This window comes from Pseudopipra pipra, chromosome 8 (genome assembly GCF_036250125.1).
Source record: "Pseudopipra pipra isolate bDixPip1 chromosome 8, bDixPip1.hap1, whole genome shotgun sequence".
NCBI lineage: Eukaryota > Metazoa > Chordata > Aves > Passeriformes > Pipridae > Pseudopipra > Pseudopipra pipra.
The window spans coordinates 11,182,900-11,210,559 of NC_087556.1; the positions used below are offsets into that span (position 1 = coordinate 11,182,900).

The 27,660-nt window shown below is 38.4% G+C and overlaps 1 protein-coding gene and 1 long non-coding RNA gene across 4 annotated transcripts in view; one reads left to right on the forward strand and one right to left on the reverse strand.

Annotated features, from left to right (window-relative positions):
- Positions 1–24,575, reverse strand: part of SH2D4B (SH2 domain containing 4B) — a 62,056-nt gene extending 37,481 nt beyond the window's left edge. Inside the window, exons 1-4 of one of the 3 annotated variants that reach the window (XM_064662524.1) lie at positions 23,196–24,575; positions 10,369–10,528; positions 9,103–9,250; positions 578–722 (exon numbers count right to left, since the gene is read on the reverse strand). In XM_064662524.1, the coding sequence (XP_064518594.1) occupies positions 578–722; positions 9,103–9,250; positions 10,369–10,528; positions 23,196–23,379 (637 nt within the window). In that variant the 5' untranslated portion in view covers positions 23,380–24,575. Of the gene's footprint in view, positions 1–577; positions 723–9,102; positions 9,251–10,368; positions 10,529–11,818; positions 11,935–16,376; positions 16,457–23,195 lie in introns of those variants that run through there. The other 2 variants (XM_064662526.1, XM_064662525.1) reach the window with 2 other exon arrangements.
- Positions 18,415–25,830, forward strand: LOC135417889 (uncharacterized). The gene is made up of 2 exons (XR_010432259.1): positions 18,415–18,498; positions 25,272–25,830. It is a non-coding gene; the product is annotated as an uncharacterized LOC135417889 (long non-coding RNA).
- Positions 25,831–27,660: the final 1,830 nt, after the last annotated feature.

A 27,660-nucleotide genomic window follows, 5' to 3' on the forward strand; every position in this document is an offset into this window, starting at 1 on the left:
GTAAGGTTTTAAAAATCACTAAAAAAATTAAATTAATCACAATTATGGTCATTATAAAGAATTTTACGGTGTCTAAAAAGGAACAGTACCTCCATAGAGTGAGATCATCATCATAAGAATTTTTTTTTTTTTTAGATCAACAATCTAAGTATTATTTACTGTACTGAAGTGAGTTTCAGCACTGATATCATAGCTTCATCTAGTTACCATGTGGAAGCAATTAAAATACAGATGAAGACAGATTTTACCTCTTCAGAAATAGCTATGGACAAGCTGTCAAAATAACTGTTTCCTGAATTATTATTACTAAGCCAAAACTGTTAATTAAGTACTTTAGAAAAAAATTAATGATCTCAGTTACTGTACAAGAAAAATTTTCTGTAAGGCATTGAAACGGTTTCAAAAAGAAATATGAAACTTCTGTTTATAAGGTTAAGCTGGTAATTTCTGCCAAAATAATACAGCTTTTTGTATTGCTCCTAGGTAGAAGAGATTTTTGGCAACACTTTTCCATCCTACAAGTCTCCTTTTGTTTGCTTTCAGAAACACATTAATCCCGTGAAGGTAATTTACTCACACTGTTCTTCCCACTCCTGGTCATCGTCGCTGTGCTGACTATGCTGCTGAGCTTGCTTCAGGCTCAGATACAACTCCTGTGCTCGGATTTCTTCCTGCTGCCTGATTTGTTCTTCACCCTTTTGTCTTTCCTCTTCTTCTCTTTTCTAGGCAAAATGAAGTAAGGCACAAGTGACTAAAGAGGAAGAACATGCCAAAAGCTGGGACACTGCTTCAGTTGCTTCCTGTGACAGAGGAGCTACATTACCCTTGGACAAATCCCTGTCTCTTCTAACTTTTACTTATCACAACAGGCATAATTGAAGTTTTGTACCTGAGGAGGGTATGTTTTGAAATGCACAGCTATCATAGGAATGACAAACATGTAAGTATCTAAAATCTGAAAAGTATATTGAAAATGTTTTATCACGTGACTCCAAAGGCTGTATTATCCTACAGTCCATAAGCAGAGCTTGTTTTAAGTCCACACGTAACTCCTATTGAAGATACTGCTGTATTCAAGCACTGCACACATCATCTACAGAATCTGTAGAATTCAGTAACTATTGCACTAGAACCAGCAATAGTTGAGTACAGGAAAAACAAAACCAAAAAGCAAACAAAACCCCTTGATTACTTTAAACTGAAAAAGAAATTTCAATCCACCAAGACATTCCAGCAATCAGCTGAGCTGATATATTTGAACAAATGTTTCTTAGCTAAAGACTTTGTACTGGTAATTTTTTTTCTTAAGACATGGTATGATGCAAATTCTGAAAATTATGATCAAATGGGATTCTTCCTGCTTTCAAAGGGAAATTAGACATGTTTACCTTCCATTGTATAATATTACTACACTAAAAACCTTGTGAGTGGGCATATTTCCAAGTTTGAAAACAAACTTTCATCACAGCAGGATCCACAGCATGACCAAAAGAATCCATGATCTATTTTAAGTACTACAAATATGAGTGGAGAGATTTAAAAACTGAGGCCAAAATCTGACTTTTATTATTCTCTAAAATTAGTCTGTGGGTTCAAGAGATGCAAAATGGAGTTTTCATGATGTTGCTCATAATCCTGCAAAAAGTAACTTGCATTTTTCTTTTTCCATGTAGGTTCTTCTGTTCAGTCTTTGAAGATGCTACTTATCTGAAAGTTCACACTACGTATAAACTTTCGGTATAATTCTGCATCTTTTTAGGATGAAAGGGCAGAACTATCCAAAAGCTATATTAATTCTGTAAAAGTACATATTAATTAACACTTCCCTACAGTAATTATCTTTTATTTGATAATACATTGAAAAAATCCTCATTCAAAGGTTGTCTGTCCTATCTTAATAACTGCCGGGGCACAAACAACAAAGACAAACCAAATATAGTACTATGAATGTTCAAACAATGTTGTTGGGACAGGCTGAGGAAGTTGGGGCTGCTCAGCTGGAGAGAAGGTTACATGGAGACCTCATAGCAAATTTCCAGTGCCTGAAGGGGGCCTACAGGGAAACTGGAGAGGGACTCCTGCTTAGGAACTGTAGTGATAGGACAAGGAGTCATGGTACAAACTGAAAGAGGGGAAATTTAGGCTGGATATGAGTTAGAAATTCTTTACTATGAGGGTGGTTAGACACTGGAACAGGTTGCCCAGGGAACTTATGGACGCTCCATCTCTGACAGTGTTCAAGGTCAGGCTGGACAAGGCTTTGAGCAACCTGGTCTAGTGGAAGTTGTCCCTGCTCATGGCAGGCGTAGTTGGGACTAGATGACCTTTAAAGTTTCTTCCAATCCTTAACATTCTGTGATTCTACGAACAATACATTAGGTTGCTCTTATTTCCGAGAAAGAAAATCCTAGTATTGTTCTTCCATTGAATTTAATGCTAACATCTTTGATTATTTCTAACATCATCCTCCCACAGTTATCTCCAGAGTCCTAAAAACACAAATTGAGTGCACAGGTCATTATTTTTGAAGTTAGTTATTATATATAACACTGATTTCAAAGCCCAACAGCTTCCTTAAGAAAAAAAAAAGAATCTTTTCTAATATCCCTATAGAATTAGTGATTCCATATTTCAGTTGCTAATAAATAGCTCTGTTCCCTTCTTGGAAAAAGTATGAGATCAGTTATTCTTTATTCTTATGAGGAAAATATTTATTTACTTGGTTTCACTACCTAAAACAATTCAATACATGTAGGCTATCTTTTCAGGAAGATGGACAGACACAAGGGTAATCCTGGGTTATCAAAATGTTTTATATTCAACCTCTCAAACCATGGAGTAAAATTTAATATAGAGGAAGGAGGAAAAAAAAAAAAATCAATCTCACAGCAGTTTCCCTGAATCACACGGAGTTTTTCTCACAAGTTGGGGTTTGGTTTTTAATGTAGCTGTAATTGAAGCATTTCTAGTAAAAAGATGAAGTGTATAAGAAAAACAAACAAACAAAATACACAATCTAAAAAAAGAAAAAAACCTCCACCAAAAACTAGAAGTCAGGTAGAGTTTGAGCTGTTAATGGAAAGCAGAATGCCTACTAAGAAAATCCTACCCCCACTTTTTTTTTTGTGCTGAAAAGAGGAAGGTTTAAGTCAAAGAAGAGACAACAACAAGAACTTAACACTGCCACTTGATTCTGAATTCACCAGAACTTTGTCATACAATTTTCCTTTCTAAAGAAAGACAAGTTTTGATTTCTATTTTTTTAATTAGTGCATGGATGCATGTACAAGTACATTGTACAATTCCTTAAAGGCGTGTGAGAAGAAACAACCCTTGCTAGTGTGACACAGGAAAGAACAGTGATCCTTTTGTCAAGTATGGTTAAACAGTGTATGTATTTACAATGAACAACAACTGGACTTCTCACATTTGCTCCACTGGAAGAATACAGCAACCAGTTTATTTGCTTCTCCCCATGAACTCAATCCTGCACACCAGAGCTGAGAGTGAAGAGCTGTAATAACCTACAAACATCACCTTCTGTCCAACAGTTAAGAGAGATTGTACTCTGTGCCGTGTCCCTTTCAGCTCTTCCAGAATAATTAGGAAGCTGGCAATTCAGTACAGTGGCTAAATTGCTAAGAAATACCAACCTGAAGAAACAAATCACACTGACAATTCAACAGGCAGCAGTAATCCTCTCAGGTATTAACTCCACTGGAGAATTTGAACATGTTAAATGCTCTTATCTATCCTCTGGCAGTTGAGAATTTACCACAAACTTATTACTGTCTATGTGTGCCTCACTGTGTTTGATAACTTTACTATGGACAGCTCTAAATAATATTTAATATTAGCCATGGTTAGGTTCTAATGTTTCAGTCCAAGGCAGATGAGAGGAGATTAGGTCAGCATTTAGTTTTTGCTGCAGAAAGATTTAAAATATACACTGAGGAAAAGCCAAAATAGAGCAGTGGATTTTTTTACAATGGAAAACCGGGCTCCTGGCTGCCACGGGTCTTGGGGTCTCTCTGGGGAGTCTCACAGGGTGCAGGGCAGCTGAATGACCAGCATCATGCTCAAGGCAAAACCCATAAGGCGTTTTCGTTGCAACAAAAAGGATGCCTGGGATTCCCTCAATGCTTCAGGCTGGCGAGAAGTATCTTTGGCAGCCCTGAAAGTTACAGCAGCAGCGAATCTCCTGAGCCCACTCAGCAATCACCTCTGCCCCAGGGAAGACATGCAGGCTACCTGCCACAGAGCTGAGAGCCCTTAGGACTCCCTCCTCTGAAGAAAATCTGGGAATCCCAGGGTGTCCAGCTGTAGGACAGCCCACTCTCAGCAAGGCCAACACAGCTGGCTGAGTTCAGAGATCAGATTTCCCTGTAAACCCACCTGACAGTTTTCAACAGAGCTGTGAGTAATGGCAGAAATATGTCCAACTCCTTCCCAGCTTTTTTCTGAGAAAATAGTCTCACTTGCACCAGAAAAGAAAGTGTTTGCAGAGGCATTATTTTCTTCTCTGCTACCAATGTCTCAGAAAGGAATACAGGGTTTGCAACACTTCACTGTGCATGTATTTGCATAAAAGCAAATAAATGTACTAAATGCAGTCGTGCTTTATGCAGAAGAAGCTATGTTTCAGCCATGGGTATGTCCCAGGACATGCATGTCTCATACAGGGAAGTAACAACATACTCTGGTTCACAAAGACCTTCTGTTCTATGAGCTAGAAAACAAAGCTAAGGACTGTTCCTAGTTGGGAGAGATCTGACATCTACTACACACACTGGAGCAGACTCTGCTTGAGTAACTTGCTATAATTCCAGTGAACATCTACTGAAAGTTTGTCTCTGGATCTTAGGGACTCCTCACAGCTTAAGTTCCCAACGTGCAAACTATCCTCCTTAGTGGTTCAGATTTTCCCATTCACTCATGGAAAATACCAAAGCTCTGCTCGTTTTTACTAGCAATCCAGAAGAAAGACAGTGGCTTCAGCAGTGCAGTCATTACAGATGTCACCAGGGAAGAGATTTTTCTTTCAAATTAATATCACAGTTTCTCACAAGTAGGATAGAAAAACCTGAAGACCCAATTCCCAACTGTAACTAACAGCTGCCTCATTTCCAACATTGTTCAAGATACAACTGCATAGAAAAAAAAGGGTTTCTGAACTGCGGTCTCACAAAAGAAAACAAAATTAGGTATTACTCAATTATTGTAATTGCCATTGAAATAACCCAACTAAGGCATTTTCATAATGAACTGGGTGCCAAATCCCAACAAGAAGCTGTTGTCACATTCCTAGGTTCCAAATATGCTGTCTTTGGGAAAGAGTTCAATGTTTTCTTGGCACAGCAAAGCACAGAGCTGAACTTACAGCTTATTTGCTCTTAAAGATAACAGTCCCACTCAAGTGCTTGACTTTTATTGGAGACAGATTTTTTTTCAGCTCAGGACAGAATGCTCACAGCTACATCAGAAGGAGTCCACAGTACTGCAAGTGGTGGTGACATTTCACTGCATCCATAAACTCTACACCTGACAATTGTCTGAAGAATCAGGTCCACAGCCCTTTGGGGCACAGTAAAGCACTCAGACATGTTGAAAGCTCATCCAAGTCAATAGGACTGAAGTGTGTTCTTTTTATTAAGCATAAGTTTAATTAGAGATTTCCTGAACTGAAGCACTAATTATTCTGTTCTTCTCTAAAGGTTGATTCTCAACCTGTCTTCTTTGAAGAGACATATTTCATCTCCCAGGGAATTTTTAAGAAGCAATCTAGCTCTGCTGTCAACTATGCTTATATTATTAAATTTGGCAGGTATCTCATGTTGTCATAAGGACAGTACTTTACAATTAATATTCTCTTGCTTTATGTAGACCACATGAAGAGTGAGCTGAGAAACCATCTCTCTTTTAATTCTAAATGTAGCTGAAGGATATCACTCGTCCCTGGCTGACACTCATACCTTTAATTTTCCTTAGCTTTGCACATTGTTCAAGACTCTTAATGACAGCTACTGATAACAGTAGAAAATTATGCCTATGATCTCATAGCCTTTGTGAATTAGCAAAAAGATTAGTGATAGTAATTGGCTTTCTTATTTGTCCTTTGCAATAAGTGCATAAAAGAATAGCTGTCCTTAAACTGCAAAAATAGAGAAGTCAACATTTATATTCCAGCATCATAAATTAAAGGCATTTCTGCTTAAGAAACACCAAGGAAAGCAATAATTTTCTAATAGTGTTGGAAAAGGAAATAGGGATCATCATTCACTTTGATATGTGAGATATCATTTATCTAGTGCAGACAGCCCTAACGTCCCATGATAGGTCAAGAGGAATAAAAGCATTTTAAAAAGGAGTGTTTGTGATACAATATGGTTAGAAATTAAACAGTCAGCAGAAAGGACAGTTTCAATTTCCCAACTCAAAATGCCTCAACAGGATGAAGCATTAGCAGAGACTGAACTTTTCAGACCCCAATATAGAGACCTCTTTAAACATGATCAGGTCATCATCACAGAAGGATGATTACCAAGATGTTAAATATTTTAAATCTGTTAAAGTGGGCTTGCTAACTGATCTGCATCTCATTCTGCAGCCATTTCTTCATTATTTCAATTACTTAAGTCATACATTAATTCATCTTTTTCCCAGAACCCTAGTTCTATTCCCTTTCTGTAGTTGGATGTGGATGCCAGAAACATAACTTTCTTTTCTTGTCTGGTACCTATCCACTCATTCAGCCAGCAAATATTTCATGCAGCTCTTCCACTGCACGAGAGTAGGTATAAAAAGAGTAAAATGGGAAGGAGAAGGAAAGCCAAGTGAGATTAAATGAGCCAGTGGACAGAAAAATTAACAAGCCCCCCACATGAACCTGTGAGATTCACCTGTCTTTGAAATGCCTTTACTGTCTTGAAGTAGTTCTACAGCACGATGTCCAAGATCTGCTCTTTCAAGACCAAGTAAGAGATAAGTTGCTTTTCTGAGTAGCAAAGGAGTGGTGTTAAAGTACAAGGAATCAATCCTGCATTTGAATCTCTGCTGCTGAAACCCCATGTCAGTCCAAGTCTCTCCTAACAGATGTCCAATTATAGACCTAATTGAAGATCAGGGCTGAAAGTGGAATTAGCCTGTGTTGTTGTATTAATAAAGGAAATGCCAGGAACAAGCTCAATAAAGCGGCATTTAAAAAAACAACCACTGCATCAAATCTTGTTTCCAAACTAATTTTTTAAGCCACAGAGTTCATTTCTGCTGAGTCTTGTTTTAAAAATTTTGGTCTGCTTATTTAAATTTTTTGCAAATATTATCTACAAATGCTGGATTTAAGTGAAACCAGAGGGGAAGAAAAGATTTCTATTTCTTTGATGAGATAAATATATTGGCAACTTTATGAACAGACCTAAAGAAATGCTGGTCAATGTTTAGTATTTGAAATTCAAAGTAGAAACTGAACCATATTCTCAACCCAGTTACAGCAGTGCTCCTTGCTCCTACCAGGCACACAGCTGGATGGAGGACACCTGCTCATGTCCTGAGAAACAGTGGGAACACAGAACACAGACATTACCTTTCCATTAATATGAAAAGGAGTAGATTTTGTTGCCATTACTGTTAAGTGTATCAATGAACAACAAGTTTTCCTTAATAGAAAAGTATGAATACTGGCCACTAAAAGTCTCACAAGTTTCTCACTCTGCTTTTTAAAAAAGTCTCTTTGAAACAGAATAGTACCAGTGAGCTTGTGGACATTTACCCTATTGAGTGCCCTGTAAATCAACCACAGAGATATAAGTGAACACTGTATCAGTCTTTGTTCAAGAGGGCTTTGCTTTCCAGAGGGCAAAGGAAAGAGTGTTTAATTAGTTGCTCTGCTCATTATTCATATATTAATAAAGCACTTGAAAGGTATAGTTTCATTACTCATTGACATCGAATTTCAAAGGCCTCGTTCTCTCCTGTGAATTCAAATTAATTGTGCAAAGGTAAATCAGCAACTCTGTGCAGAGGAGGCTGCAGGAACGGCCCTGGCTTTGTGCTCAACAGCCACCCTCAGATCCCAGGCCCACAGTTTACAGTGACAAGTACCTTGTTGACTCTAGTTTGTAATCAAACCACATAAATTTAACACTGAGTTTTTCAGCATTCCTCCCATCCCAGCGGGACAAGGGGGAAGTCTATCCACCCCTTCCACACCTTTAATCACTCTGTCAGGAAAGGAAAGGAGAGATACAGCAAGCTGTCAGCAGGGGAGAGGCATATAGATGGAAGTAACTGGATGCAGATCTCCTAGGAGTCATATTTTGCTACAGACTTTCTCCATGGAAACCCAGCCTCACCAATCGTGTGCAGTCCCAGCCTGCACATCCCAGACTCAGAGGACTGTGATAATTTCTCTGCACGCTGAACCAATTGTATTTTTCTTTCTCATTTTTAAACAAGATTTCATCTTTATTCAGTAATATGAAAAGAGTGGAAAGAGGCCATCTTTGCCTGTTTAGTTTTTAAATTGTTATTTTCAAAAAAAAAAAGTGAAAAAAATATTATTTCAAAAAAACTTTAAAACACTGTAACAGCTCATGGAAAGCTCATTATGAAGTCAATAAAAATCAGGCAAATGAACTTCTCCTAGCAAAGCCAACTGGATCTTTCCCATATGTTGGATAGAAGAAGGATCCATCCCTGATTATTTTGAAGAAAGTAGTGACACAAGTTTCAAGTTCAATACGTGAACAACTCATCCAAAACACACAGAATATGTTCAAGCAAACTAACTCAAAGTGAGGTATTTCACCACTGGACATTTTTTCCCCCAGTATGATTCACCCAGAACAGTTGACTGAACAATTCTGTTAAGGTGTGAGCTGAATAACCAGTTTGATTGTTCTGGCACTTCTGAATGAGTTTGTAATTTTTTCTTATCACTCACTCAGCTGTTCTGGTGAGTACCATGTAGCTGTCTGTACATTCCAGAATGAAAAATTACAACTGTGGATTTTAAAGCTTATTAATAAACATGCACTGAAAGTGACTAGAACTTTGAGTCTATATTAAAACACTGTTAAAAGAACCAAATTACTCTATGCAAACCTTTAATTCCTCCTGAATTTTTTCTTCCTCCAATTTGGCTGCTTTCCGATCCTCTGTTTCTATTTTCCATTTTTCTGCCACTATTCGGGCTTTTTCTTGAGCCATAGCATCCCGGAATTTCTTTGTAATTTCAGCTTCCTTTTGCCTCCTTCAGAAAAGATGTGAAAATAAAAAAAAATTTAAGCCACTGATTATTTTTTTAAATTGAGGATCAATCCTTACTCACTAGTTGCCACAAACAATTAGCATAAGACTTCATGGAATTATGCAAGGAAAGAAAATATATTTAACAGGAGACCTGCCACAAATCAGATTTGAGGAAACCATCCAGAAAGCAGACAACTTACAATTTTTGATAGATGACTAATTAAAATAAAACATTCTAAATTAGACAAGTACTTCTTGGATGTCTTTGAGCCATACCTTATTTTTTTCTGTCCCTGGTTGCAAAAATAGATTTTTCTGTCACTTTTTTCTAGCAAAGCACGATTGGGAATTTATTGTTTTTCAAATATCAATGCAAATGTCTGACAAATTCTTATGTTAGATTGTTTATTAACACTGACAATGTAAAAGGAATGTAGAGATCAGGTTGAGGCCTTTAATCCCTGCTTAAATATGCAATTACTATAAGCAAAGGAGAATCTCATACAAAAAGAGATAATATAGAATAACCTGATATTTAACTGTCACTTTTCAGCGCTGCTCTAAAGGAAGTGTATGAGGCAGGTGGCCTACTTCTTAACAATATCAAGCATCAAAACATTTTTGAATCTCTCCCAAACCTGGGAAAGGCCCTGCTGGAAACAGCAGCATGGCACTTAGTATAATCAGTTTCTGAACTGCCAGAATAAGAATTAATGCGAGCAAAATGCAAATAAAATCAATTTTGAAAAGGATTTTATGTACCAAATCCCCATTGTGGACTCAGATTTGTAATACAACAAACATATTAAATTTAATCATCTCAGAATTGTTTCGTTTTTCTTTATTTACAAAATTGTCAATGGTTTAGCAAAATTCCCCAAAAGGAAAACAGTTGCTCTATTATTATTTTTTTTTTTGTAAAAGAGGATTTTTGTTTTTCAATATTCAAGAGAAACAAAATTACACTTTTTACACGCTGAAAAATTGCGAAAGCAAGTCAAAGCCAGTGTTCACAGAACATACTTACCAGTTCCACCCACCATTACCCGCAACCTTTCTACAAGGTCACGTCTCCCATTACGCCAAGCGGACCCTGAATTCAGTTTCATAAATCCTCACCATAGTTCTTCTGCCTCCCTCTGTGCCTGCTGCCTGGCTCTCTCTGCTATGAGCTCCTCGGATATCTGCTCGTAGGGTTTGTCACCTGGGCCTTCTCCCATCACCCAGACCCAGACCTCGCCATCCTTCCCACGCAGCCACTGCACGTGTTTGCCGTTACCTGCAACAGCCACCCAGAACAACCCAAAATGTAAAGACTGGCTCAAATTCTCACACAGATAGAGGTGAAGAGATGGCAAATTTGCAGTTTAGAAACAACAAAGCTTGCAATTTACAAGTCAGAATAAAACGTTACTTAGAGGTTGAAAGAAATCTTCTGGGTTTGTATGCTGCAGATCACACAATCTTTAAACACTCACTGTCCCACAAAAATAAAAGTTATTAATTCTGGCATACATTTCCCAGAATTTCGGTGTAACGATCCCTACTTAATTGTCATATTTTCTTTCTTCACTCAGCAAGGGATGAATGAAGAGCATGGAAAAAGAAATGGGGCAAAAATCAACAGCCAGTGACATAATGTGACTTGCAATCCTTTAAGCACAGAAAATGTTGAGTGTTGAGCATAGAGAGACTTCACCAGAACACCTGCAAAAAATCCAGGAATTTCCTGATGCCGCTGTGTGAAGGAAGAGTTTCAGGGAGGCTGAATACTCAGAGCACACCACTCAGCACTGCAAAGCCTATTCTGTTCACGTAGGCAATCGAAAGGGATTAAGTTTCTGGTTCAGCTTTCAAGAAACACACCATGCAAAAATCTACAGTTACTGTGTTGATAGAATGATGTTAAGAACACCAAAAAAGCCTGACAGTTCTTTACAAAACAGACTACACTTGGTGAATCTTCATGTTCAAGAACAAACTACAGGACTGCAAAGGGCACTAGATTAGATCCTATCTGAATACATTCATATACAGTAATATACACTACCTGATTCAGTGTAGTTTGTAGGTCTTTTCCCTCTGCTTTTATGCATATAACTCTCAAATATTAAAAGCATTTTAGAGGTTCATAATAAGGAATTTGTAGAAACATCTCTTACACATCCATTTTTATGTTTTATTTCTTGCAAATTTGTTGACAGTCCTTCAACAAACAATAGAGGATTACACCACAAAGACTGCTGCCAAGATGGACAATGGATTTATTTTAAACAATGCACACTACAAGGTCATAAATGCTCAGCAGTTCATATCACTCCCTGTATATTACAGTCCTCTAGATTTCACCCTCTCACCCAAATATTGAGATTAGAAAATGGTGGGTTTTTAAAAGGCACCTTGCCTCATTTGAAAATGTGAAGAAATGGACAGGGCACCATTTTTCCAAGTAGTTTTTCCCCAGTGTTCCCATAAGAGTTAAAAGAAACCTGGTCCTATTTAAATGGTCAGGCTCTGCTTCTGCTTTTTCCACATCTTTCTCTACAATCACCAGCTTAGCTACTCTCACCCTCAACTTCTCTTATTCTGCAATAGGACAGTATCCATTTAACTGGATTAAGTTTCCCAAGGCACAATCAATAAAGTGTTTCTGACATCCCAGACTGCAGACAGACAAGTGCAGGAGGAAGGGAAGTGGGGCTGTTGACAGCAGGCAGTGCCCCTGCCAGCCCACACTCACAAGTGTTGACAATAGGAACTGAAGGCAGGGAACGTATCCGATCTCACAATGAAAGCTAATATTCTATATCAAATTGGAAAATGTAATTTATACGAATTCCCAGTGTTAGCCTAACAGTACTGACTTCAAGGGGGCTGGAAATTTAAGCTAATAGTGTTTTCCTTCAACAACTCTCAAAAGCATTTGCTCTTTCCCAGTCTATCAGATTATGTCTCAGGTTATAAATGCGAATGTGTTCTATTGCCGTTCTTATTCTGTACATTTCTGTGTTCCTGTCAACCTGACATTTATGCTGCATTTTTTGGATACAGAATTTGAATACCGTCTGCTGAGACCTGACTGGTCATATCAGTATTTGCCTGAAAGGTTTTCACCTACTGCATTTCATGGTAAAGCATCCTAAGAAGTATGGAACAATTTCCCAAGAGTACCAGTCCCACATAACCAATGACAGCTTTTGTTTTAAAAGTGTTCCGTGTCCTCTTTCCTATAAGGAATCTGAATATCCTAGTTGCTCTTCTTTATTTGGTACTCTAAAAAAAAAATTGGAAAACACATGCCTGTACCATAACTGGTAGATAGCAAATACTTTTACTGTTCTCACACAACTTCACTACTTCTGTTCATTTATGACCTTATCAGATGGAAAGAGAATAAATTAAAAACAAACAAACAAACCAAACCCCAAACCCATCTATTCAGGTAAGCAGAAAAATTTTATCTTTACTTCTTTCCAGGTTTCCTGTGCCAAAGACTTATTAATGTGTTGCTCAGAGACACAACTTAACCGTTCCAACCCAGCCCCGTAAAACAGCTGATTTGTAGATGTCTTGAGAAATTGTTCTCTTTCTTCTTTCAAAACAATGGATCTCTTTTCTAAAGCTATAGACAGTAGATGTATAAACTCTTTTGAAACTACCAGTATAACATGTTGGCTCAGCACACCCCAGCACAGTACACTGCTTTGTACACACCCACAGTTCAAGCTGAAAGGTCACAGCAGCATCAAGCAACCTGGAAATTTTAAGCTTTAGCATTAAACAGACAGACCTCCATATATACAATTTTAAAACAGTTCAACTTGAGTACATATGCCTTTATTCAGGGTTTTCTCTAGAAGAAAAGGCCTTTTCACATCCAACCACCTATTTTACTTTAAGAAATGAGTCCCGTGTAAAGCTTCCCTTAGACCTATGCTCCCATAAAGCTGGAGATGGGCTTTACTGTACATTTTGATCATAAAACTTTATGTTTTAGTTTCTTAGCACATAATAACATAAAAAATGAGCGTGCAGAACAAGAAACAAGCGCCTCAGGGAGAAAATCTGGCAATGTGAAAACAGAATTTCTGCCGCACAAAAAGTCTTTGCAGTCTCCAGAATCACATTCACAGTGATAGTGTCAGCTCTGCTAGGCTAATGATACTGGTCTTGCACTTTTAAATTGCAGAATCAATGGCAACATTCGAGATGAAAGTACAGAAAATTATCTTCCCTAATACTTTTAGGAAACTAGTGTTGTCTGCTTTGCAAGCAGAGAATTACTACTATCGAGGGCCAATTCAAACAAAATAATTTCTGCTTTAAAATGTCTCTCAGGTATTAAATTTTTCTGCAAAATAAGATGTTTTGTTAATACATTTTATTTCCAAGTGAAACAGAAAAAGAAAAATAAAGATTCAACTAAATATAAAAGGAAAAGACAGGTCCTGACAAAAAAAATTTGAAATCTAAGTGATAAAGAGGCAAGAGAACCTCACGTTTCCTTTTTAGAAGCATGCTTCTGAGCCCAGTCACAAATACTAATACAGAGTCAGGAAATAAAAATTAAATCTCTTGAGCCCCAGTCTTGTGCCTTGACCACAAAAGTACTTTTTTCTTCCTGGAGAGACTATAACAGGTGGCAAATAATTACCACTAGGAAGTAGTGGACATCAAAATTAGTCTGGATTGGAGGGTAGAAATGGAAGTGTTTCAGAAACAAACATTGCTTCATCAGGAAAACTTACTGAATAATTTACCAGGTCTTCTCCATCCCTACTCTTCAGATCAATGATTATCAGCTTTAATATTCCACCATTTTTCACCTAAAACAACTCTGTAGCACCACAAGAAGACAGCATTAACTCTTGCAGTTCTTTTAACCTTTTTGGTGCATCCATGAATTAGTATCTCACATGGAATTCCTCTAAATCTACATCTGTACTGTTTTGAGACCAGCAAATTGGTTTCTGGATAATATTCCTTACTCCAAACAGATGCCAGATCAGACAAATGCAAAATCAGGTCTCTCAAAGTTGCAGTGCAAGCGGATCACAATGAAAACTTTCTAGGAGACCTAAAACGTGAACCAACAGCAACTCAGGTGTGCACATATAAACACACACAACCAAAAATTCTATTTGTTTGAATTTACAGAGTCAATTCTATAACAGCAATGGAAATGTAAAACAATTCCCTGGAGAGCCACAGGAAACTCAAGCTCTCACCCACAAGGATTGTGAGCTTCTGCCAGCAGCACTGCTGATCTCACACCCACCCAGAGTGCTGGAGTGTTACCACGGGCTGTGCTGCAGGACACCCCAGGCTGCTCCTGGCCTTTGTGTCACCCTGGTGTCAGCAGGGCATCATTACTGCCACGGTTGAGCTCTGCCAGGGAACATGGGCACTGCCTAGTGGGAGAGAGAGGAGGACAGCAGCTGATGGCACAGGGATGGGGAATCCTGGTTGCATGCAATGATCAGGCTGCATTGGGCTTCACTTTCTATCAGCTCCACGTTGGGACTAGGGCTTTAAACAAATAGTTATACAAAGGAGAACTGGGCCACACACTGTCTCAGCTAATTGGAACAGAGGAGTTGAACCTCTGGTTTAGGAGTTTTATGGTTTTTCAGTGTGTTTTCTGTGGTTTTGGGTTATATCTGCCTTCATTTTCTCACGGTTTAAATTAAAAGTGCTTTAAAAATGATGACAATTAGAGCAAACAGTATACTAGTGGAGTCAGCTTCCTTCCTCCAAGCTTGTTTGCCACTGCTTTAACAGTTACAGCATCCCCAACAATTCCCATTCATGATCCATATCCAGTGTTTACAAGGGAACTACTCCAAGGACGATTAGAGGCCTGATCTGGTGTCAAGATTGCCAGCTGGGCTGTCACTCAGTCACAGTCTGCCTGCTTAGTCGGGTGCAGATAGAGAGCATCAAGTGCCCTACTGCCTTTCTGTCACAGGGAATACTACAGAAAATTAGAAGATCACTTATTTATGGTCTCAGAAACGTTGGACAAAGTCTGCTGAAATTTTTTCAAAAGAATTTGCTATTTCCATGAACAAACTTATTTCTCTGAGGTTGAGCTTCCCACCATAGTTCTCCTGCTTGGCAGCTACATATCTCTGCAGCAACAATTGACTCTCCTTCCTCACCTGCTGGAAAGCTTTGTAGTCATACAAATATTGTTTGACTTGCTTTAGAAAACAGAGTCTTGTTTTGTCTTTTCTCTCTCTGTGGTAGAAAAAACACTCCTGAAACTTATTATACAATTGAAATGGGCTGCATGAGTGTTCACTGCTGACATCAAGCTGATCAGTCTGATCCACTTTTGCCATGGAGAACTAAACCATAGCTTGTGGAGTTTAGTGTGTTTGTAGGGCTGGGGTTTTTTGTCCTGCTGTTCAGATATCTGCTATACTTTGGTCTGAGCACAATGTCTTTTACATAAGATTTCTTGGTTTTCCAAGCAAATTATTTTTATGGTTTCATTAAAATAGAAGCTTGAATTTTGATAGTCTACAGGGTAGATGAGGTTCCATTCAGAGTTTCATTAGCTCCAGGACACATGTTAGAAGCACATTGATTAGGATGAAAATGTGAATGAGAGCTTTAGGCTGTTCTCAGTTCCTTGAGCTTAGCCAGTACAAGGATTTAATTATATTTCATTTTTATACAAACACATAAATAGATGCACATTACCTCAATTCTTTCTAAGGAGAAAACCTAGGAAATTTCTGTGAATGTTTTTGAGAGACTGTTCAAAGGACAGAATGCACTTCTCAAAATCTTAACTGCAGTAAATCCATTAAAATATATAGACAATAATTAGATGGTAATGAGGAAAGTAATAAAAATAACATCATCCCACAATAAACTGAAGATTTGCTATAATTAATCTGTGCTCTGCCCCTGCTAATAGTCATAGGAGCATGAACCCCTCTCTTCCAAAAATACATTCAAAAAATCCTTTCTTTTCAATTCTTAAACCAACAAGAACATGGGCAAAAATTCTGCCCCCTAACATTCCAGTTTACACACCCTCGAATTTCAACACTGTGTGATGTGTCTTTCTATTTAGGGGAGGATTTGCGAAGGGAGAAAGAAATTCAGCTGATTACATTAATATATCAACAAGGGTTGCAGGATTTCAGCATTGCTGAAAAATCAGCCCTCATGGCTCCCCAGCTGCTTCCTGATCATATAACAAACTCAATCTTCTGTTTATGGAATTACAGCCTGTTACCATGGAAATAATTATGCTGCAATATACCCCTGCAGGATCAAATAAAGGAAGAGTGATTGAAGAGAGCAAATACTAAGGGAGGAAGCAGTTACTCAAATAAGCCTCTGGTAATTAAGAAATGTAGCAAGGGTAACTGTACACAACACTCAAAGGTAAGTGGGTTTGCATTATCACAGGGTATGTATATATGCAACATATACTTATAGATTTGCACATTTTAAACCAAAAAGAAGAAAAAAATAAAAGAAACACAGAAATTAAGTATCATTTATGTGGTCTCTATCTAGTATGTTCCAGATAATTTCATGGCTACCTAGCCAAGACATGCTGTTACACATAGCAATTTTGTAATTTGCCCACTTTCAACTGGGAGACAACGTTCAAAACTCTTTCTTAAAGATATTGTTCTAACTCCTGGTATAATCTAGAGCTAGCCTGTTGTCTGTCCTTTTTAATGGCAGATCTTTTCACTGTAAACAGTTGTCATGGTACAGATAATTAAGATTGTATATAATGTATTGTAGTATTCATTTTGTACAGTCATTGTAATATATATTCCCTTTTTGCCATTCTGAGTCTCGTGTAGTGTCTGGAAACCATCTCACACTAGGGCTAGGGACTAGGGAATTGGATATTGGGGTTCTCAAACCATGACAGTGAAAAGATCTAAGTATACAACAGTATAAAAATCTAAGTAAACATCAGAGCAAAACTGAAGGTTTTCAAATCATTCACATCAGTATGATTCATTTGATTTTTTTTCTCTTCATTAAAAAAATAAGGCAAGAACATAGCCCCATCATTTCTGATTCCTAATCAAAATTGACTCGTGTAAAGAGTAAAAGCTATATACAGGGCTTGGTTTCTCACACAGACCTTTCACAAAGCCTCCAGACTTTCCTTTTGCTGGAGCATAAGATAAAACCAAGTCTGCATGGTTGCTTCAGGGTGTGCTGGAAACTCAAAGGGGAAGGATAAAGGCTCTGTGTCAGAGAATAAATAGAGAACTATGGATCGCTTTCTGCACCAGGCTCTCCTACTTAATGCAGCGTGGCAGGTTTGCACTGACTCCTTTTATCAGGCACACAGGAACACAAAAGCAGGGAGAACTATACCACTATAGTGAGGCTTTTTAGCACCACAGCAAACAAGTGGACTCAAAGGTTATTGAACTGCCATCAGTGTCTGGCTAAATCCACTGCTGACTTGAATATATTGAGTTTTTCCGTATCTTTCAAATCCTGCTCTCAAAAGCTGGTGCCATTGTCCTTGAATGTTTTAGTCATTTTTGTTGATAACTGGCACAATCAGCAGGAAAATGTTGAATTTGCTTGGGTGAATCCCATTCTCCCCTTGGCCACAGTCCTGCTCTCTTTCCATATCAAGTATTTATGAGTTTGCAGACAGTGACAAACCCATATCATTACCAGAGCACTAGTATGTACAAGAAAGCCCATCTAACACCCCTGTGTCCACACGATGCAGAGAAACACAGGAATACTCTCCATGCCAGTGGCTCCATTAACCCAGTAGCCTCTCTCAAAAAGTGGCAGATGCCAGATGTTGCAGATACCAGGAGCACTGAGGATTGTGTGAATGCAAGAGAAGGCCCAAGTAGCCAGCAAGATTCTGCTGTCACTTTTCTGCAAAAGTGAGAAGTCAGCTGCAGGGCAAGATATGAGACTAAAAAGCACAGACTTACTGCTAATCATAGGAGGGCAGAGAATTCCCTCTGGATTTGTTCCATCTGGTAAAAATCTAGGTCATATGGCAGTTAGAGGTGTCTTGCAGGCCCCAGGTCCGGAGAAGTGAACAGAGAGTTCAGAAGCTCCTGTCTGACTGTACCTCTTCCTCAGCCACACTGAGCACGAGCTCTGAGCAGCCGAGCTCTGGCCCCAAGGTGTACGGTCTGATGTCTCTGGTTAGACCCACATCCAATGATACAGAGAAAGAGACAATGGACAATGACAGGAGCATGTCTCCATAGGATTACCAGGGTATGTAGAGGCCTTAGCATAGATGAAGAATACATTTCTGAGTTCAAAATCAGAAAAAACTGTCAGTGCATGTACATCTACTGAAACACATACCCACTCACTGGCCTTCTCATCTGACACTGATGTATCCTCCAACCATCCACTTGGGATATTTGAAACACTTGCTTCCAAATAGCACCATCAATTCTCTAACGATTTTCTAACACAAACACCATTTATACAAATAAATTATTTTCTAGCCATGCTGTGATAAGCCTACCTTATTTTCTCACAGCTACTCTTATTAAGGACAGGTAAATAAGAGTGTTTACAAATAGCTCCCAACTGAACACCACGAGCTGCATTTCATAATGAATAAATGTCAGAACAAGGAGCAGCAGACCAGCATTATCTCTCCTCCCACATGGCTGTCCTTCAGCTACCTAATGCTCAACACTTTTTGAGATCTCGTTTTGGGAATGCTGACCGTTCTAGATGCTACATCAACATCAAAATCCAAATTGGCAGAGTCCTTTGCTTAATCCCAACTCAGCTGTAGTGGTTAAAGGGCTCCTGCCTAATCACAAATATGTTTGCTTGCAAATTGCAAAGCTGCCTGTCAGTCACTTCTCACTAAACCCCAAAGGGATCTTGAAATTTTGAGGAGATTTCTCTCAGTGATTTTAGCACAGTAAGAACAATCAAACTGTTTCATTACAATGAAGATATGTTCCTCAACCATCTGCCCAGGAGCAATTTGTAAGTGAACTGAAGATGAACCTCCAAGAATTCAACTCACTTGTGGCAATATTCCAGTATCAGCCAGCAGTCATTATTTAATTAGAGCCACAAAATATTTCTTTTACCTTGAATAATCTCACTAAATGCTGCAATTTTGAAAGGACCCACAAGATGCCCAAATTCTGCTAATAATTTTAGGCAAGATACAAATAACAAAAACATGGGAACAATTTATTCAGTATCTTCTAAAGGAAACACTTCATTCTGAAGTGTTATCTATATACTGCTCCCTTTTAGACATCAATCTGTGTTTTTAAAATGGGAAAGAAATTAAAACTCTTTAATAATCTGAACACATGCCATTCACCCCCAAAAGTGAAATAATTTCTTTAACATTGACTCATTCTGACACTAATTTCAGTTTTAACCTTTCCTCAAGACACAGGGAACTAAATAATCCAAATGGAAAGACAGGCACAATTTACCATTCACTGCAGGTGACTAATATTATTTTCTTTAGAAATTAAGAATAAGACTAGCTACACAAACTGGTACACTATTTGGCTTGATAAACACTCTCAACAACTTATATCTTATTATGGTTTGGACGTGCTTTTGTTTTCTACACTGCAAATTTAATAGTACTGAATAGGACATTTATGGACAAGCTGTGCTCAGTGGCACTTCTGTAAAAATCAATGCAGATTTTGGGCTTTTGCTAGTTAGTTTCCAAACATTTAAACAATTATCATGCTAATGAGTGTTCCTTAAACCTGTTGATGATTTTAGCTCTAGCACAAGGCCATTCTGACCTGCATATGCCACTCTTTTTGTCCCAACTCTGCACTTACAGTTTCAAGAAGACAGTACACCTAAACCTTGCACAAGAACACTTCATCCTCAAGTCACTGTAGGAAATCAAGACTGGATTCACAATCACGGCTCTGTTTTGGAAAATCCACCTCTTTCTCTATGCTGCTGGATGCACACATACCATTGAAGCTAAGATAAGCTAACCTAAGCTCTTGAATTGATGGACAATTGTAGCAATTGGGGTATAGAACTCCAGATCAAGCAGAAAGCATTTTTAACTACAGAAGTGCTCATTGTCATTAACTTCTTTTGTTCAATATCACCATATCTCATCCCAAAGAGGGGGGATATGCAGCTATTCAAACTATAACAAAAACCAGAAGGATTTCAAAGGCAGTCCTATAAAGACAATTCCAATTATATTAGTATAAAATTATTTTATACAAATGCAATGTGGTATTCACAAGCAACATACACATTTTCCTGTTATTATACATTCTTAGAAACTCAGAACAACATTAGAGATATCAAAGTCTCACATCTGTATTCTGCTCTATGTCAACCTGCCAAGATTTCTATAAAGCCAGAGTAACTCTTGGCTTCAACAAAATGGCATGAATATAAAACCTGTGTCATGCAGTAGAGTCAAAACCAACACTTGCAGATGAAACAGGTCAAATCCCTCAGTTTCAAAGGAATAAGGAACACGTAATTGTGGTAGCTTTGCATTTTTTTGGTAGCCACTAATTTAAAACAGGAATAAAACCACTCTACGTTCTACACTGTGTAGCAGGGGAAGAATGTTTGAAAATTCATTTATACGTCAATGGCAACTGAAAATTAAGCAGCTTCAAGGTCTAAAAAAAGTTGATGTCAAATTTCTTAAAGAAAAAAAACATATTTTAAGATAAGAAAAGATTATTGTGATCTACTCTGACCTTTTGAGTCATATAGGCAGGAATATTGCACAGTAATTCCTATCTTATACCCATATTTTGTGGTCGGGTTTTTTTCAGCTTTTCTTTTTTAAACAAGAAGCTGGCTCCACTGTGAGACCATTTACCAGCACATTATGGAACTGCACAGTAGCAATCAATTACAAGTATCTGTACAGTTAATGACCAGCACGCCTGAAAGAAGTTGTATTTTCTAACTCTGGTCCACATCAGTTCACGAAAGTAAAAGATATTTTCAGCAGAACCAAGTGTCTGAATTGCAAATCTGATTCCAGCAGTTCTTCAATACAGCTCTGAAGGAAGCAGGAAGTTTCTAAGAGTGGGCAAAAGTCAGACCTAAGCAATACCTTAAACTGGCAATTTAAGATGGTAAAACAGAAAGTGGCTATTGTGAAATTTAACTGAATGTGTATTTGTGAATACCTTTGTCAGAGCAAATATAATCTACAGGTTACTCTGCAGCTCTTCTTTCTCTCACTCTTTATAAATCAGAAAATTAATTACCCAGAAAATGGTCTCCTGTAGTAGGAAGCTGAGCAGGTCTAATGTATAATTTATATATGGAAATTTAGGTGTCAACACTGTGACAAATCCTCATGTAAATATTTTTGCAGTTAAATTTTTCTGTATCTGTCTTCCACAAAGAATGAGCATAACAGATTATCTCAATGATAAGACGTTATTTTGGTACGTGGGGCAGAACCGCATTTTTAATTTTTTCTCAGCTACAAATCAATCAACACGAACAAGGTTTTTGTGCTGTATGAGAGAAGCTATTTTGATGCCATCCCTCTTCGGAGAGCACCATTCACAGTGAGAGCACTAACATGAAGAAAATAGAAATTAAACAGAATGAGGTTTTCCAACATCCACCTTGCCATCTGTGAGGGGACATTTTAAACTCTTGTTATGGCCAATTAGGGTGTTCTGAACATTCCCTCCTTATTTTGAGACTGCCATTGTAACTTAGTCTAGTAATTTCATAAAGGCCTGTGCTTCAAGGGAGCCTTGGAAAAGAGTTTTGTTTTGTAACACACTTCTAATAAGTCTTTGAATTGATAACTATCTAATGGGCACTTTGTAAGGTTCAGAAGCTCTAAATATCTCAAGTCTGACAACTGAATCCAATAATCTCTCTGTATTGGGGTGCTTTCTACCATGAGCACGTTAAAATAAGCAACACTAAACACTGACTGCAGTCCCATAACCATTAAAGCACTTTCTCAAAATCAGCTATCAAAAGTTATTGAAATTTTTGAATATTCAAGTTTCAATAGATTTAAAGATAGGATAAGATCTTTGGCATTTTGCAGGGAAAGGAGTGTTTGACATATCTCTGACATTTCCTTGTTGAGTGAGGAATCACTGCAGTTACATTTCAAAGCTGAAAATGTTTTCTATCTTACACCAGCCTAACAACATCATCCTGTGACTGGGGAGAGAGTTGGAAGTCACTTAGAGAAAAGAGCAAGGAGTTAAGAAGTTCTGTTTATTTCAAACCACTTGGACCCAAGACTTGTCAGTTGAAAATTACATTTGGAGAGGCCTTTTTTGATATTTCTTCCAGTATTTTGCTTATTTGCTTTTTCTGGTTTCTTCTTCTTAAGTTTTGGTTGTTTACTTTTTTTGCAGCCTTGCCACACTATTTTCCTATTCCCTAGACGTAATCTCTTGGAGACTGTTCATTAGTACAGTTGGAAATTTAGTCTCATATGGCATGGCTGTTTTGACATTATGTCTTATTCACAAACAGCCCTTCCTGACGAGCTGAAATTCATAAATTTATCTCCTACTCCAGCTACTTGGAAACATTTTATGCCAACTCAAGAAACCTCAACAGCACAGGCTTTTGCCTGACTGACAGTGAGGAGGGGGAGGGCAGGTGAAGAAAAAACCCACAGGAGTGGAGGGGAAACTTGGTCATGGTACATCTGTTACTGAGAGAATAGCAGCAGTAACTCCTGACTGAAACATGCACTTGAAAACGATTCCACTTGCTCCAACATTAAATTACTCCCTGAAGAAAGAACCAGCCTTGAGATATAAGGAGCAGGAACAAAGTGCTTCTGCTGTCCCGGACTGTCTTTTTGCCTATGGGGACAGATGGCACTCCTCCCTGTAGTCTCCTCCAGATCCCTGCTGTGCCACAGCCAGTTGCATGCCCACCATCCCCAGACCTTGAGTATAGAAGGAGGTCACAAATCTTACTCTGGTTGCGCCTCGCTGTCTTTCTCAGCACAGCCTCCTCCAGTCGGGCTTTTTCTTCCCTCTCCTTCCAGCGCCTCAGCTGCTCTTCTCTCATTTTGTAGAACAAGATCTGCTTTTGCTCTTCATTCAGCTCTGCCAGGAGCTCAGGGTCAATATACATATCACGCAAAATTTGCTGCAGCATGGTGACTCCAAAAAAAAAAAAGGAGGAAAAAAAATGAAAAAGAAAGAAATCTGCTTCTAATTATCCTTGTCAGTACAGTGACAAAACCCCACTGATGGCACTCCAGAAAGCAATCTGCAACAAAGGAGCTCTCCCACACCTGCCTACCCAGGAGAGGTTTGATTCTTGCTCTGGCCCTCTTTGTGCAGACATGTTCTGCTCTTTGACTTCACAGGGACAGAGTTCTCTGCTTATCTCATCCTCCAAAGGTAGGGACAAGTGTCAAGGGAACGTAAGGAGGAGAAACAGACAAGGATAACAACAACACATAAAGTGCAAACTCCAGGAGAAAAAAGAAAAAAGTCACTTCAGTGGTCTTGACTGCAAACCACTAAAAATTAGGGATTCTTGCTTGAACCCATCAGCTTTGTTCCTTGAGCAGAAGGAAATTCAATGGAGAGAAAGTCTCAGACTTTCAGGTCAAGCAGTTCCCTTCAGCAGCAATACATTCCCAAGGGTGTAAGTGTTGCCAGGGGTTTATAGTGATGTCATGGCTACAGGTATCACCTACACTAACAATATCTATGTCGCTTTGGGAACTGATCTCTCCTGATAAGAGAGGAGAAACGAGTTTGCGTATTATTTCCCAGTCTAGGCTGTTAACTAGTCTCAACACAGTAAGTCATATTAGAGGTCCTATTTACCTGGTGTTGACAAATACTGTCACGCAGCAAACTGATTAAAATGTCTCTAAAATTAAAAGCAGATGTAACAAAAGCCACATGAATCTTATCACTTTATAAATAAATTAATATTAATTAAACAAGACTAAGTTCTCAGCAATTCATGCAGACTCTGCAAGCCCTGATGGTAATTCATTTTCCACTTGGTGGCTGGAGAAAGTTACAATGGTGCTCTCCCAGGGGATTATGGCTTTTCACTATGTGACAGTTTTATTAAAATTGGTAAAACAATATTATTTCAGCACCAGGGCCAACAGACAATTAATTATATAAAAAACAAAGCAAAAGCAAACCCTCTGGATTTGGGAGCCAGTTTTCACTGGACAGGGGCTCAGCTCTCAGCTCCTCCAGGGAAGGGTGGCACTTTGTGGGAAGGGGGCCACTTTCTGAGACGAACTAAGACCTGGCCACTCGGAGTCATAACAAAACACAGATCATTTGCAGGCTGAGCCACATCCTTCTGCTTGATGTTTGCACAAGAAGGAAGAGTAAAAGCAAGTCTGCATTTCCTCATGAGAAACCTGCTTTATAAATAGGGAGCTGTCAAAGTCTTATATGACTTCCATGATATTATATTCAAAAACTTAACTGCTAATCCATTTATTCATGTATCATTCTTTTGATGTATGCAAAATACTAATGTCCTAATTTAGGCAGAAAACAAAACTGATATAAACCAAAATTCCAGAGAAGACACTGTATCACCTAGAAGCATGATTGTGGCACTGTATTCACCTAGAAACCAAAGATTAAGCTTGAATGATGCCTTCAGTTAAAGCAGAATTTCAGAACCCATGTTTGGGCTTTAAAGAGTTCAAGTCCACATGCTACTCTGCAATTCAGGATCTCTCTTATGTACAGATTTTATCTCCTAAAACAAAATACCTTTTCTATTATTATTATTTTTTAAGAAACAGGGTTTGGCAAAAAAAATCCTAGGGTAAGGAAGATTTTGTTACTGCTTCTTTATTTCACTTGGTCAGGTACAGAAAAGTGAGACCCTGAGGGGGTTGGCTTTGTTCCTCTGCTCTTATTCAATTATATTAGTGCTGTGGCTCCACATTTTGGCACTAATTGAAAAAGACTCACCTTTTCAAAGGCTTCAGGGCAAGCAGTTTTGCTGTTTTACTCATTTGTCATCATTCTTATTTTATTTTACTTGACTTCCAGACCAGAAATCAAATCCTGATCAGAAACTATCACAGTGCAAAAAACAAACTCTTCATCATGGATTATGTGCATTTAAGCATGACAAGAAGAATCATTTCTGAACTGCATTCAGCTGCAGAAGTAGCTCAGGATGGAGACACAAGACAGCACACAAACAAATTTTCAGGCAGCTACTGGTAATTTTCAATGAGCAACCACCCAACAAAAACAGCAAAAGCAAGGAGATGAACAATCCATTGCCTGAAGATTATTCACCAAAAATATTTGAAGATGGTAACCAAATGATCAAGTGGAATTAATCTGTGGGGGAATTATTTTGTTTTCTTAGAGGTGGAAGTGTTATCTAATCACAGCAGTGAATCTGATCGACTTCCCCTGACGTAGCTTTTCTCTGGGTTGCAGTAATCCCGAAATAAAAAACTGGAAATACAAAGGAGAAGCAAGGAAGATAAAAGAACACCCTATCTGCCATAAGCCAAGATCCAATAGAAGCAGAAAGATACATCTTAAATTTTGTCCTTAATTTCCTGTCCAAGATAAAAAGACTCTGCTACATACCGCTTGGTCTTTGGACTCCCACACGAGTGACAGTTTTTCATCATCTCTTTCTCTCTCTTTGCTATCACTGGTAGCTAAATTTGTTTCATGACTTGCATTGCTTTATGGGGTGGAAAATCCAGGAGAATCAGGGGAAAGAATCAAGGTTTTTTCACCAGTCCCTTCTTTTCCCTTACTAATTAATAGTTGATTTGATCTGATAACAATCCGAGAATAGAGCGTGTGGCAGAAGAGAGCTGGTTACCTCCCTGCAGATCCCCCAAAGGTACAGAGAACCTCAGTCATGGGAGTAAATACTAGGCATGCTTGAGAAATCATCCAATGTTCCACTTATTAGAAAACAGTAATGGTGGATGGCGCTCTGAGAAATCCATGTTTTGCATATTTTGGGCCAAACTAGGTCCAGCCTGTTGGCTTCATCAAGAGCTGAAGCTCCCTCATCAGGAGCTGGCAACACACTACCATTCTATGCTGAGCACCTTGCAGGATATGAGAGAATTTGACAGTAGGTCCAACTTCTATATACCCTCACCAAGCCAGAAGCACTAAGAAGTAATAAATAATTCAGACAAGTAAGTTTAATCACTAACCACTGTTCCAGTACCTCAAATTTCTCCTGCATCTGACAAATCTTCTCAGAATTACATTTGTCCCCTCTGAAGAAATACTTTTGAAGCACTAGTAGGAAACAATTAAAGGACCTCTCTGATACAGTGAGAATGACCCCAAACATGCATTGCAAGGAATAAAAAAACCTGACTACACGAAACATAGTCATCTGCCCCTTTGTCATAACAGTCATGAAGAAGATGGACTGCAGGAAAATTCTCCCCCTCATTCTTTTTCCAGCCCAGTTTATTTTCAAGCCTCTCCACTTTCTTTCCTGCCCACTGTGATGAAGCTTCTTGAGAAGCCAGTTTCCTCAGCTGGCAGTCCAAATGTAAGAACTATCCTGATAAGCTGTGATCCTTTGTCTGGAATGAAACAATATTTGTGTAAAACCATTGTATTTCTACACCGCTTGTCTTCCTTCCTGTGCAGACATCATTTCAGATGCTACTGCCCTCTTCACATCCTTCCTTTAGTTTTTTTTTAACAGTAGTGTTTTCACAGCCCACTCCCATAACACACAGGGATGTCACAGGCATCTGTGCAGCTTTGCTTCCTGCTCACCCTCTTCACTAATGGTAAGTTAGAGAGAGATGTCTGACAATCAAAAATTCAGAGAAAACACCATAGTTAAAGTCAAAAAATGAGAGGTCACAGATTTCCTTCCATAACCAAGAACAGATTTTATAACTCTGAACTTATACTTTCAAAGGGAGAGGAAGAAAACAGTTTTTCTCTGCTTTGGAGACATGGTCCTGTTACAGGGATAAAGCTGCTTCTCTCTTCTGTATCCCAGTGAATCTGTTTTCTGTACATGAAATGTTCCCAGTGGTAACCTATGCCAATTCAAAACTGGATTTTTAACCTAGTAGACACTGATTTTCATCATAGTTTGCCTTTTCATAAATATTTCAAATACATAGTCTGAATTACTGTGAAGAAATTATCATCCTGATTTCTCAGAAAATTAAACAACTCTATGAGGTCTAAAACTGGCAACCTTGAAGAAACACCAAACCTTCTATAAAACCTCTTGCTATTTCTAGGATTAGCTTATATTTTGTAATGAATGAGCTTTGCAGCTCCAGCCAACAGTCAGTAAGCTAAGGGACAGGAGATAACTCAGGCAAAACACAAAATTGTAAAAGAAAAATTTCTCTCTTTCCTTCCTTTCCCAGGCCTGATTAATATTTGGATTAATTAATGACTCAGAAGAGCAGGG